We start from the raw sequence: 14,158 nt of genomic DNA, 5'->3' as shown, positions 1-14,158 counted from the left end.
CCTGATTCCTCAGGTAATACACAAGCTGCTAGAGGAACAAGCGGAACTCCTCTTGGTGGCCCCAGATTGGCCACGCCGCTCGTGATATGCGGATCTGGTAGCATTGTCGCTCCACCCACCGTGGGTGATTCCGCAAGAACGTCTGTCGCTTCGTCAAGGGGCGATCGCTCATCCAGACCCAGGATGGCTCAAATTGGCCGTCTGGCGTTTGAGCGGGTCATTCTACAAAAAGACTGTATTCCGGACTCTGTCATAGATACGATCCAGGCCTCTCGAAGACCTTCGACTTCTCGGATATATGAGTCTTCCTGGAAATCCTTCTGTTCTTGGTGCGCTGTCAAATTAATTGACCCTACCTCGGCTCAAATTGTGGATGTTTTGTGCTTCCTACAAGCAGGTCTCGACAAGGGTTTGTCACCGTCTACCCTCCGGCGTCAAACTGCTGCCTTATCCACGGTCATCAGATGTCCTCCTTACTCTTCTCTGTCTCTGCACCCGTCGATTAAAGGTTTTCTCCACGGGGCTGTTAATCTCCGTCCACCGCCTGTCCATCGTTACCCGTCCTGGGATCTCCCACTTGTTCTTCAGGCCCTTATGTCTCCTCCCTTTGAACCCTTGGGTTCTGTTCCTCTCAAGTATTTATCCTACAAGGTGGCCTTCCTTTTGGAGATCACCTCTGCAAGACTGGTTTCCGAACTTACAGCGTTGTCAATTAGAAAAGATCTCTGCATCTTTCAACCCAATACCGTGATCTTGCGCCTGGATCCTACGTTCTTGCCTAAAATAAACTCCTATTTCCATCGTGCCCAGGAGCTCGTGCTTCCGGATTTCTGTCCCTCGCCCAAGCACCTACGAGAGAAGGACTGGCATACCCTCGACGTCCGTAGAGCTTTACGTCGATACATTCGTAGAACTGAATCGTTCCGGAAGTCTGAGGCACTTTTGGTTTCTTTTCATCCTTCATCATTAGGTCAAAAGATATCTCCGTCTACTGTAGGCAGATGGATTAAAAAGTGCATCGCCATGGCTTACGAACAACGAGGCTGTCCTGTCCCTCCTCGTGTTTTGCCTCACTGTACACGTAGCGCTTCAACATCGGCCGCTTGGGCTACGCAGGCGTCGGTCTCAGATATCTGCCGAGCTGCCACGTGGTCCTCTGCTACGCCGTTTGTTAGACACTATAAGATCAATGTTTACGCCTCAGCCGAGGCTTCATTTGGACGGCGTGTTCTACAGAGTGTTCTCGCAGGCCAGGTCGCTGGGAGCGATTCGTCTCCCACCCTTGGGATCTGAACTTTGGTATATCCCATATGTGGATTGCATGAGCAGTGAGCTGGAAAAAGAACGTTGTCTTACCTGAACGTTCATTTTCAGCTTCACTGCGAATGCAATCCACCCCCACCCTATTGTTGCATTGGTTTCTTTATCCTTCTACTGGTTCCAGTTTTCTTGTGGTTCCATTGTATTTACTTACCTGACTCTGATCCTCACCTAGTGGTCGCGCCTTCGTTCAAAGACTGATGCATCATGGGACAGCAGGGCGTGGCCACAGCACGGAGGGAGATATTCAAGAAAAATTACCCAGTCAGAGATAAGCGATGGGGAATACAACCCATATGTGGATTGCATTCGCAGTGAAGCTGAAAATGAACGTTCAGGTAAGACAACGTTCTTTTTAAGGGTTGATCTTGTGCAGCTAGAATTAGTCCCTCTCTCTCTTTCTTACTTAGCCAGTTTTTAACCATTGTCTAAAAACTGGCTAAAAAAATATTGTCTAAGAACAGGAAAATTGAAGAAAGACCAAGGGATTAAGGATTAATTCTGGCTGCCTTAATCATATTTATTGTTATTGTTAATCTTCAATTTGATTCACAGTCTGGGACTGGTAAAAACTTAACAATTCAAGTCCTAACCAAGGATCTAAGAGCTATTAATGTAACATCTGAGTATAAAGGCAGTTCCAAGTAAGGTAATCTTTTGCAAAGTCAGGATATTCAGGTATGGTAAATTCAAATTTTCCATGTATCCAGTGGTGGGATTCAGCTAGTTCACATTGGTTTGGAAGAACCATTATACTTTGTTAATTTGTCTCTTTAGCTTGTCATTTTGTAGCCCAAGTATGCTCACCAACTTTCTAAAGAGCTTAAATGACCTCTCTGCTAAAGGATTTCACTTTATGAGTAAGAGTTGGCTGCTGATAGTTATCTTTCCATTTTAACTATTTTAATTCCTCAAGGTGCTTTGGCACCCTGCCTGATTTGTAACTCTGGGTTGCAGGTATTGCTGATGAAAAGGAAGATATTCAGACAGAATGGTTTAGGTTTCCATGATGGCTGTGACTGGAATTGACTTTCAGTGTGTATTCCCTCATTTCTAATCTAATGATTGGTATTTAAGGCAACTTTTTGCAAGCAAAAAGCTTTTTGTATTTTTTGTACAGGCAATCCTTGACTTACAACAGTTCATTTAGTGATCATTCAAAGTTTCAATGGCACTGAAAAAAGTGATTTATGACCGTTTTTTACATTTATGACTGTTGCAGCATCCAGACTATTATCATTGTCATCGTTATTGTTGTTATTATTATTATTATTGATTTAATCTTCAATTTGATTCACAGTCTGGGGGTGGTAAAAACTTAGCATTTCAAGTCCTAACCAAGAACTTAAGAGCTGTTAAGGTAACATCTGAATATACAGATAGTTCTGAGTAAGGTTATTATTATTATAATTATTATTGTCAGTTTTACTTAAAAGTTTTTTTTTTAATGGTTTCCCAATTTTGAAGTTACTGATGCTACCTTGGTCCATCAGTTTGAGAATCCTTGAATTAAAATATGTGTCTCTGTCCATTGAAATATTTCATTTGGCTGTGTGCTTTTATTCTTTTTTAATGCCTATGAAGAATTCCATTTTAATGCATGTTTGCATTCTGCATTTCAGAAGTTAACTAACCATTTTTAGTATAGATATATACAAAATAGTAAACATGCTTTGCTTTAAGGTCAGGAAAACAGCCACTGAAATATGTTACTGGAGCAATCTTGGATTTATTATGTTGGTGTAAAATATGAAATATTTCAGATATTCCAACCATAGAAGATAATGGAATTCAGAATAAGGTTCTTGCTTTACTTTTTTACTCCTGGGCTACTAAATAGATGGACAAATAATCTATTTCCACTCCATGCCAACCAGCTGGCAGTAAAATGTTAATGACTATTTTTTTAAAAAAAAATTAGAACTATCTCAGTCAGTTTGGAATTTGGATGGCAAATAGCTCAGATTGCTATCCCCCTTCACATTCTATATATCTACGTCAAGTTCACAGACAAGTCTAGTGCCTTCCTCTTCCAAAATCCAGCCTGTGCGTTTTACAACTATTGAAAAAGGCTACAGCTGTATTGTTGGTTCAATAATAAAGAAACATTGCAGTACAGCTTTTTTAAGTAAGAGAAAACCATTATTGCCTTAGGCTTTAAATCCCAGAAGAACTTCCATTTCAGTATACTCTAAAGCTCAGTATCAACAGGATGCAAAAGTGTACAAATAAATACCACAGCCCAGCAAATGAATTACAACCATAATTTATTTATTTAATAAATTTATATGCCGTCCAGCTCACAGCAATTCAGTTTTGATTTTTCCTAGTAAAGCATTTATTCAATAATTTTATCAGACACAGTTGAGACCAGTTATCTCCATATTTATTCTCTTTCTCTGCAAAAGAATAAGCAGAAAAGTCTATAATAACTTAAATTCTGAGTTATATGCTTAGTATCTTACTGTGCTCCAGCATCCCTATTAAATCATTCCATCAAAGTGCAACCCAGTAGCAGCCCAATAGGATCATGACTCACCCATAGGTTTGAAAAATTTAAAAAACAACAGCAGTCCATTGCTGTTTACATACTAAGCTACAGATACATCAAGTGGTTTAGCATAATCTGTGAATCACACCATGTTAAATATGTAACAAAATGGCTATCTAGGTCTCTGCTGTATTAGTCTTTCTAAATCAGACTTGAAATTACTTTAATAAAATCAAACCCTCATAGGTTGAGACCATTCATAAACAAAGGTAGAGCTTAGAGAAACATTGCTACTTTGGAGTTCTGCTCAATTTCTCATATATTTATTTTATTTTATTTTTCATTACTTGCCTAATATCAAGTAACTTCAATACCCATATAGGTGCCTGTCATATAGGATGCTTTATTGCTTGTATATCTATATGGTCTAAATTCAGATGCTGAAAAAAATCTATAGAGTTCTGTAGTTTCTTAATTCCTCATGTTATTCTTTAAAGAGCTTTCCACCCCCAACTCTTTCAGGAATTGTTTGCTCTCTCTTACTCTCTGTAAAATATTTTGTTTCTGTAAGGTGAAGAAATGATGCCCTATGCCAGTGGAGCAACCCCTCTGGAAGATTCATTAGGTCAATTCTCCCAGAGTGAAATTCTCACCACACAGGTATGAGATTGTATGTTTTCAAACATAAATGTGATGACCTAATTTATGTGAATGGCAACATAAGATTATTTAGATGCTACTTTATAAGGAAGAGTTTGCAATGAATGTGAATAATTTGAGGAGGATTAGCTAAAATTATGAAAGGTTTGTAAATTCATTTACATGATAATACAAAGGTCTAGATATGTTTAGTCTGTTAGAGTTGATAAAAGAGTGTATAACCAGGACATTCAAATATGGGGAAGATACAGACAAAAAGATGCTTTTACTTTTGGTTCAGCTATTTTTTTTCCTTAACAATTCTTATTGGATCTTTTCTCTTATTTACTGGCTAGTGATTTTGATAAAGATGTCCTGATCTCACAGTTAAATTAGAAATAAGTGAGGGAACTGATATCGCCTCACCAGAGGTCTGTAGAAACCTCATTGCTCTAGGACAGTGGTTCTCAACCTTCCTAATGCCGCAACCCTTTAATACAGTTCCTCATGTTGTGGTGACCCCCAACCATAAAATTATTCCTAAAACCATTGAAAATATGTCTTCCGATGGTCATAGGCGACCCCTGTGAAAGGGTCATTCGACCCCCCCCCAAAGGGATCCCGACCCACAGGTTGAGAACCACTGCTCTAGGAAGTTGTTTCTCTTATCTTCTATCTGTATCTTAAGACATACCTAGCATTGTTTCCTTTGCACTGTAAAGTGGATTTTTGGGTTCTCCACCAACTGTGTTGTCCCTGAAAGTTGACGTGAAGTCTATGATTTTCTAGTAGGCATCCTATAATTTTCATGAATTTTAAAATCCTATGTAAGGTGAAGTACTTTCTTCAACAGGGCCGCATGGTTGACTGTATCATAAGCCACAGTGAGATCAATGAAACCCCACTCCTGTGATTTCCTTCAGTTTGAAGCCATCCTGTATATATTGTATTAGGTTAACTTGAGCTGGACAGTTTTTGCTAGGCCTGAAAATTATAGTTCAATTATTAAAGTTAAAAAGATTAAAGTTAAGTATCGGGAATGTAGTAAAAATATTATTTAGATGGACTAACCCAAAAAATACAATTGTGAAATTTTAATAAATGGTGGCCAGGAAATTACAACCCAAATTTATTAATTTATTTTGTTTTCAATTCTGCAAGCAATTGTATAAATTTGATGAACTGACTGATTCATGACAATATTATGGACAGTGAAGAAAAGAAAAAAAAAAAGAATCAACCCTGAGATTTGATTTGAGGTACAAATTAACAGGCAAACAATCCTACTTTGGATATATAATGCAAAGATCCAGCTCTGTGGGAAAGTAGGTTGAAATGGCATAAACAGGAGACCAATAGCAAGGTCAATGGATCCAGTTACAAAAGTGATGGCTGTGCTGTTGTACAGGTAGTCTTTGATTTACAGCCACAATTTAGCCCCAAATTTATGTTGCTAAGTAAGGCATTTGTTAAGTGAGTTTTGCCCCATTTTACGACCTTTCTTGCCATAGTGAATCACCACAGTTGTTAAGTTAGTAACATGGTTGTTAAATGAATCTGGCTTCTTCATTGACTTTGCTTGTCAGAAGGTAACAAAATAATGGTCATTTGCCTAAATATGAGTCAGTTGCCAAGCGTCTGAATTTTAATCATGTGACCATGGGGAGGCTACAATGGTTGTAAGTATGAAAAATAGTCATAAGTCACCTTTTTCAGTGCTATTGTAATTTCAAATGGTCACCAAATGAACTGTTGTAAGCCAAGGACTACCTGTATTATTTTTTGGCTTATATAATCAAAACTATCTTCCTTTTTTGGATTACAATTGTACTAAGATTTAAATAAATTAGATGTAGATAGAAAATTCTGGGAGTCTTTTGAAAATGAAAAAAATGATCAGGATGGGTAAAAAGGCCTCCTTTCTATATGAAAGATTAACTATTCAGGACCCTGCTGAGAAGGATGCTGGAAAACTAAAACTTAAAATGGGCAAGGAGAAAGAGTTTGGTGCAGTGGTTAAGGCAATAGGCTAGAAATCACAAGACCATGAGTCTTGCACACACCCCATGTTTGGAATCGGGAAGGGGATTGCGGGTCTGCTGCCCGAACCCGTGATCCCCTTCCCGATTCCAAACATGTTGTGTGTGCAGAGACAAAAAAAAGTGTATCATGTTTCAGGCGGCGGATCTGTCCAGGAGGAAAGAGAAGAGTCTGCTGAGAAGGAGGACGGGGGCGCGTGGCTCTGCAATGTGCAGAAAAACACTTTTAGGCGTCAGCGCTAAAATCTCCTCCCTGAATCCAAAGCACTTCCCAGTTCCCCACTGCACATTGCAGGGGAACTGGTCACCACCTGAAGCGCGACTCTTGAGGTTTGCATTTTGGAATCCGGGCAGCGATGGCTGGAAAGGAGGAACGTTTCCCTTTAGGGGCTCCCATTCAGCTCGGCTTGGCTCCTGGGTGCAAAGAGGGTTAGGCAGCGGCGGCGGCTCCTCACATTGCTGGGGAGTGAAGTCAGCGCGGCCAGAGGGGTGACCAGCCACAAATCGTGGCATCCGCCTTGTTCCCCAAAGCTGCTGGGCAGATTCCCCCCCCATCCCGAAGAGGGAGGGTTGTTCCTCAGGCTGTGCCCTGACCCAGATCCCTGCCGCCTGGAACTGGCCGAAAATGGCCGAAGGGTGGGGGCTGGCGGGTGGGCGGGGCTACATTCGACGTATAAGACGCACCCAGATTTTCACCCCCTTTTGGGGGATAAAAAGGTGCGTCTTATACACCGAAAAATACGGTAATGTTGATACTGTTTGCCCGCAAGAAACACATATACAACAAAACCATGCCAATTTACTTGGGGGGAAAGCTAGGGTAGGTATATTCAGTAATAGGAAAGACAAAAATTGAATAGTATTTAATTTAAATATTAGGAATACTAGAAGAATTAAAAGATAAAGATGGAAGAATTTTAATCCTGAAATTAAGAAAAGAAGATCTCAATGCTGGCATGACCTTATGCTCCAAACTCAAATAAGGAAGAATTCTAGAAAATATTATTTCAGTTATTGATAGGCATTATAGGGGAGGAAATAATTATTGTAGGAAATTTGAATAGAGTGCTAAGTTGAAGCTTAGACAAATCATCGCAGGGGGAAAAGGAGACAGCACCTTTTGAAAAGTTTTTAATATGTGTATCTACTGGCTTTGATCAATGCTTGGATATTTTAAAACTATCCCAAAGCAAAAAATTACAGGATGTTTTTTTCTAGCAAAACATCAAATGTATTCGAAAATTTATATGTGCTAGAGGCTCTTGCACCATTTATTAAAGAAGTATGGATTTGCTCAATGGTCTACACAGATCACACATCAATTCTAATATCTTCAGAGAGAAAAAAATGCCTTTCAGAGGGTGAATGAATGATACTCTGATAATTCAAGACAGTATATTCCAGAAATACAAAGAAAAATAAAAGTGCTTTTTATAAATATATACAATTCTGGGGATGTCAGAGGTAAATATTTGGGAGATACCTTATATGCAAAGCTTGTATCTCATTAGGCTAACTATATTTTAATAAAGCTTGCAGCAAATAAAAAAAAGACAATGAAAATCATAATTAAATGAGAAAATAAAAAAACAGAGCAGATTCATAAAACCAATCCAGGTTGACAACACTCAAATAAATTAACATCAACTAACTATATTGAAGATGGCAGAACTCCCAAAAATGATAAAATATGTCAAAATTCTCTTTAAATTTTCAAGAACATTTTAAAAATGCAAAGAAACGTTTCATATATCAAATTAGAAAAGAGAAAGAATGATAAAAGCTATAGAGAAGAACAATAAATTATGTACAAGATAATATCAGAACATGAAAAAAAAATAGGAATTATATTCCAGTCACAAAATTGACAATGAATTTGAAAAAAATATATTGGGCCTAAAGAATTTACAGAACATAAAGATATATTTCAAAACAATTACAGCAAGTAATGGAAATAAATAAAATTGTGAAGAAGAAGAAGATAGTTAAAACTTTCATTACAAAATGTTCTATGAATGGCATACAATTGTCAATTATTGCCAAGAAGGAAAAAAAATACAATAATAAATGTTGAAAATGACACCCCAAAGAAGAAATACTTTATCATAAGTGATGGTTTTGTAAAAAGACTCAAAAGTACTGGAAAGAAATAAACATTCAGAAATTCTGCAAACAAAATTTGAATTACTACGACAAATACTTTTATTAGATGTGATCCCAGAAAGCATAAATGTACAGCATCATAATTTATTAAGATACATGTTGATAGAGACAAGACTTAATTTGCTACAACATTGGAAAAGAAAAAACTTTCTGGCAATACAAATTGAGAGACTAAATTGGAGAATAGGTAGCTATGAAAACATTGATACTATATATTTACAGCAGACATTTCACCAAATTCAAGTAGCAATGATTCTCAACATATTACACAGCAAGTCAATTTAAATGTTTTCTGAAGAAAAAAGGAAACTATTTAAAAGAAGTCAAATGATTCAAATAGAAATGAGCAAGAATCACAGATGTCCAAACCATTATAAAGCAATGTTTAAGTAGCATTTCAAGGTGGGAAGAGGGGAACTACTAGAATGTTTTATCCAATCATGTTTTTTTATTCCTTTTTTTATTTGTTTTGCCTTTTAAATATATTTTTACCACCTTTGCTCTAGTGTAAAATATTTATAAGTGTTCATTTCCCTTTTCTTTGTTTTTGTTGTTTGTTTTGCCTAACGATGATGAGCGGATTCAAGAAATATGTGACTTGCCAATTTTTGACAAGACATTTTTTTCTATGAATCAAGATATTAATCAAAATGATTTTCTTTTGCATATATTCCATAACATTGAAAACAATTCCAAACAGACAAATTTTTATTTGTGATTTGATAAATTGCTTTTATATATTTGTAATTTATTTAGATGTTTTATTGAAATTTAATGTGTTAATTGTTAGGGTTTTATTTCTCTTTACCTTTTTTTTTTTTTTTTGGTTTGGTAATAGAGCTTAATTAGGTTACCTGTTGGATGGAAGTGTATATTACCATTTTAAAAATTGGATTTGTTTATTGTTTTTTTTATTACAACCTAATTTCAATGTATTTTTTTAAAAATTACAATGAAATTTACAGTGAAAAATATTGTCTCTGACCAAATGAAAAGGGATCTTATTTTAATTAATTTTCCTGCAATACAGTATTATTATTTTGCAATTTAAGGTAGATTGAAAGAGCTCCTGATCTTTGAGTTTTAGATCAGATTAGAAACCAGAAAAAAATTATTTATCAAATTTAGATATCACCCATCTCACTCTCAAAAGTTACTCCAAATGGTTACAAATACAAGCATAAAATGTTAAGCAACTAATTTCCATTCTTGATATTGATTTTGTTAGTGCAGCATTGTTAGCCAGAATTATGAGTAGAGTTGGAGGTTTATCATGTTTTTTCCCCCTCTGTTTTGCAAGATGGGAAGATAAACAATTACCTTCATTTTTGAGCTGAGTGACAATGTTACCCTTTTATTTATTTATGCCACTTATATGCTGCCATTAACTCAAAACCTGAAGTTATTAGATGAATAATGAGATATACTAATAGTTCTGAGTCTGAAGCACAGAAGTGCTTCCGTGGTAAAAGGATTTGCTTGTGATATCACCATGTAATTCTCTGTGTGTCTTCACTTCTGAATGTTTTATTCTCTGTTCATTGATGAAAAGCTATCGGAGGCAAGCCTGTGTCCTGTTCTTTTCTGTTTGTAGCAAAGGGATGCTATGCAAAATAACTTAAAGCAACTGCAGCAGAAGATGGCTATCATTGAAGCTGTCCTCAAAGAGGGAAGCCAGAGTGTTGGCTCTGAAGGATGCTCACTGGAAAGAGAGGAAACTGATTTCAAAAGAGAGCAGACAGAAGCAAGAAAGGGTGAGTTGGCAGTGTTCTGAAACTGCCTGTCTTTTAAAAACAATATTCCTGAGAATTTAGAAATTTCTTCCTACTTATAAAATATTAACAAAGTAATTAATTTTTAAATGGAATATCCTGCTATGAATTTATGTATAAAATGCATACATTATTAAATGAATGCATTTCACACATAAATCCTCTGTTTTTTATCCTCAGAGAAATATTAAATCCTCAATTATTTGCTGGATTTAGTATACACTGTATAGGACTCAAGCATCCACTAGGAATTGACTCAAAGCTGAGAGGAACAATCCATTGTAGATGCTCTCTATTTATTTTCTTCTGGCAGTTTTATTCTTTCATTCTAAACATATGCCTTCTGTGCAGTATACTACCAGGGTATAGATTGTCACTGATGAATTATAGAGTTCATTTTGTTTTGTTATTAGTGGAGTTTATGAATATTAATTCAGAGTTCTGTTGCCATGGCAGTGGTTTTAAAATGGATTCCTATTGCATTGTTGTGATGGTGTATTAGCTAGTTGAGGGAAATAAACTAGTTTGGTCCAAGAAATGAACTTGTTCCAGGATTTTTCTTTGCAATTCTTTTGAACTGTGATTCTACACAAAGAAGATCAGTTTAATTATCATATCATCAGAAAAGCCAATTAAGTTTCATGGAACAACAACATATACAATAATGAGATTCCAGAGGCTTATAACTTTTGACATTTTATTGAAGTAGAATAATTGTAGTTAAAAGACATAATTAAGAGCCTTCTACAGAAGGATAGTCCAGGTAAACAGAGCACAAATTTCTGTCAGTTTCAATTCTCTCTGGGATACCACCATGAGAAACAGATTAAAAATATATATGGGAACAAAATAGTTGCTTCCAAGTTTTCTAGAAAAGCACCATTATAAATAGACAAGGTGGATCAGAATTATTAGGACAGCTGAATTTTTTCAAAAGATTCTGTTCAATAGATTGCATCACTTGACGTTTTCTACTTTTAAAATGTGATTGACAATTGGAAGTATAATTTGAATATTGTGTAGGTCATATATTAAGCTGAATGCTCAATAGACAATTAAAAGATACAGGCACCCCTAAGAAGAAAGAATATATATATATATTTATATTCTTTCTTCTTAGGGGTGCCTGTATCTTTTAATTGTGTGTGTGCGTGTGTGTGTGTTTGTGTGTGTGTATATATATTAAAATATCTATTTTTGTTTAAAAAATAACTTTATAATAATTGTTGTCAAATATAAAAGATGTCATTAACTAGATAAACAAGTTTTTTAAAAAAATCTTCTTTTCTAGAAATGCATAGTGTATTGGAAAAACCAGTCTCTCCCTTGGCACATACCACCTGCTGTAGCACAAGGAAAAGGAAAAGAAAGAGTCTAATTCTGAGTGGAGGGCAAAAAATGTCTCTGGTAGCATCTGGTTTAAACCAGAGTGAATTGGTAAGCATGCTCTGATATCCTTATAGATATTTCATAGCATCGGATATAAATTTTTCTGAGCTTTAAGATTTTGTGGGTGGCATTTTTTTAAAGATAAACTTGCTTTCATAGCTATTTTGTAAAATGCATAAAGCAATAAAACAATAAAAGCAGAAATCATATATATCCAACATTCAAGTGTTTAAACATATAAAATTCTATAAAAGATTTCATACCCATCCTAACAACCAGGTTTTCAGCAATAGTTTGAGTATAACCATACAAATATTTGAAGGGATGCATTTTGAAAGGGCAAGTGCTACAGCAAAGAAGAGACATTCAGTGTAATCTGAATAGAACTGAACAAGTAGAAACTTAATTGAAAGAACACAGATTTTTCTAGCTAAAAGGGCAGCTAATTGAACGGTCTTGATTTGTCTTACCTGTAACCAAACTAAGTCACACGCTGGAGGTGCTTCTAGATTCTGCCTTGCCTTATAGCAATTGTGGCTCACTTGTGTCCAGTTAGGCTCATCTACTAGCTGTAGCTGTTTCTAAAATCTGTAGTAGTTGGCTATGTTAATACCTTAATTATCTTTAGATTACTATACACTGTAAATGAAATAGATTTTAAAGATGGTAACTGAATTCCAGACCATCTCCAGTTATTAGCATCTTTACTCAATTTTTTGTTATTATTCATCTGTTTCAATTCAAGGACTTAATTATAACCATTACAATTTGAGAGCAGGACAGATAAAGGATTTATTTCTCCTATAAGAGCTGTGGTGGCGCAGTGGTTAGAATGCAGTACTGCAGGCTAACTCATGCTCACTCCAGGAGTTCAATTCTGAATGGCTCAGAATTGACTCGGCCTTCCATCCCTCCGAGGTCGGTAAAATGAGGAGCCAGATTGTTGGAGGCAATATGCTGACTCTGTAAACCGCTTAGAGAGGGCTGTAAAGCACTGTGAAGCAGTATATAAGACTAAGTGCTATTGCTCTATGAATGTATTTATTGGCTCCTAGCTGATGGGCGTTCTGCTGCCATGTGATGGTCTGTCAAAGTAATCATTTCCTAAATCTTTGAGCCATTCTAATTTTGGACTTTATCTGTTCTACCATGTTTTTATAGTTCATAATCATATTATCAAAGTAAGGTAGTTAATGTAAGGAAAAAGTGAGATATAGTTTTTTTAAATAAATGAAATATTCCATTCAGAAGCTAGCAATCTCTGGTGTATTAATAAAACCACAATTATTTCTAATTCAGTTTTTCTTTTCTTCTAGAAACTAGTACGTAAATTTGCCAAGAAAACTAAGAGCACTTGGTGTAATAAAATTACTGAACAAACAACCCATCTAATAATGAAAACAGGTGAGTTAGAAACACAAAAGTGAACTTCCTTTTTGTTTTATCTTCATAATTGATTGGGTAGGTAGGTATACCTTTAGGATTGTGAGATCTTAATTTAATAATAATAATAATAATAATAATAATAATAATAATAATAATAATAATAATAATAATAATAATAATAATAATTTTATTTCTATACCACCCTTCTCCCAAAGGATTCAGGGTGGTGTACAGCCTATTAAAAGCACAAAGACAGACATCAATTTAAAAATAATTAAAATTATTAAATAATTTCGGCTCAGATTTAAAACCCCAAATTTAAAACACCCAATTTAAAATCATTACATTGATAGCCCAGCCTGGCAGAACAGCAGGATCTTCAGGGCACAGCAGAATACATGGAGGTCGGAGATCTTACGCATTTCCGGGGGCAGTTCAGTCCACAGGGCAGGGGCTCCCACAGAGAAGGCCCTCCCCATGGGTGTCGCCAGCCGACATAACTTGGCTGACGGCACCCTGAGGAGACACTCTCTGTGGGAGCGGACTGACCGGTGGGAAGCTATTGGTGGCAGAAGTCGGTCTCGAAGGTACCCGGGTCCTATGCCATGGAGCGCTTTATAGGTGGTGACCAGCACCTTGAATCTCACCCGCTTGCGCAGGAGGGTGTCACGTGGGCACAACGAGTTGCGCCCATAACCACCCACACGGCTGCATTCTGGACCAGTTGGAGCCTCTAAGTGCTCTTCAAGGGGAGCCCCATGTAGAGAGCATTACAGTAGTCCAGCCGGGAGGTGACAAGGCGTGAGTGACCGTGCGCAAGGCGTCCCGGTCCAGAAAGGGCTGCAACTGGCGAATCAGGCAAACCTGATAAAAAGCCCCCTGGCCACGGTCGTCATAAAGACAGTCGTGCGTCCAGGAGGACACCCAGATTGCGAGCCCTCTCTGTGGGTGGTAGAGAT

The 14,158-nt window shown here is 36.7% G+C and overlaps 1 protein-coding gene across 3 annotated transcripts in view; it reads left to right on the top strand.

Moving 5' to 3' along the window:
* Nucleotides 1-14,158, top strand: part of BRCA1 (BRCA1 DNA repair associated) — an 85,226-nt gene that overhangs the window by 54,480 nt on the left and 16,588 nt on the right. For all 3 annotated transcript variants that reach the window (XM_060691744.2, XM_034416222.3, XM_087894009.1), the window contains exons 11-14: nucleotides 4,383-4,471; nucleotides 10,247-10,406; nucleotides 11,716-11,861; nucleotides 13,130-13,217. In XM_060691744.2, coding sequence (XP_060547727.1) covers nucleotides 4,383-4,471; nucleotides 10,247-10,406; nucleotides 11,716-11,861; nucleotides 13,130-13,217 — 483 coding nt within the window. The remainder of the gene's footprint in view (nucleotides 1-4,382; nucleotides 4,472-10,246; nucleotides 10,407-11,715; nucleotides 11,862-13,129; nucleotides 13,218-14,158) is intronic.

This window comes from Pantherophis guttatus, chromosome 4, assembly GCF_059756535.1.
Source record: "Pantherophis guttatus breed Tessera chromosome 4, ASM5975653v1, whole genome shotgun sequence".
NCBI lineage: Eukaryota > Metazoa > Chordata > Lepidosauria > Squamata > Colubridae > Pantherophis > Pantherophis guttatus.
Note: the sequence above shows the minus strand (reverse complement) of the source record. Positions and strands in the feature narration are given on the sequence as shown.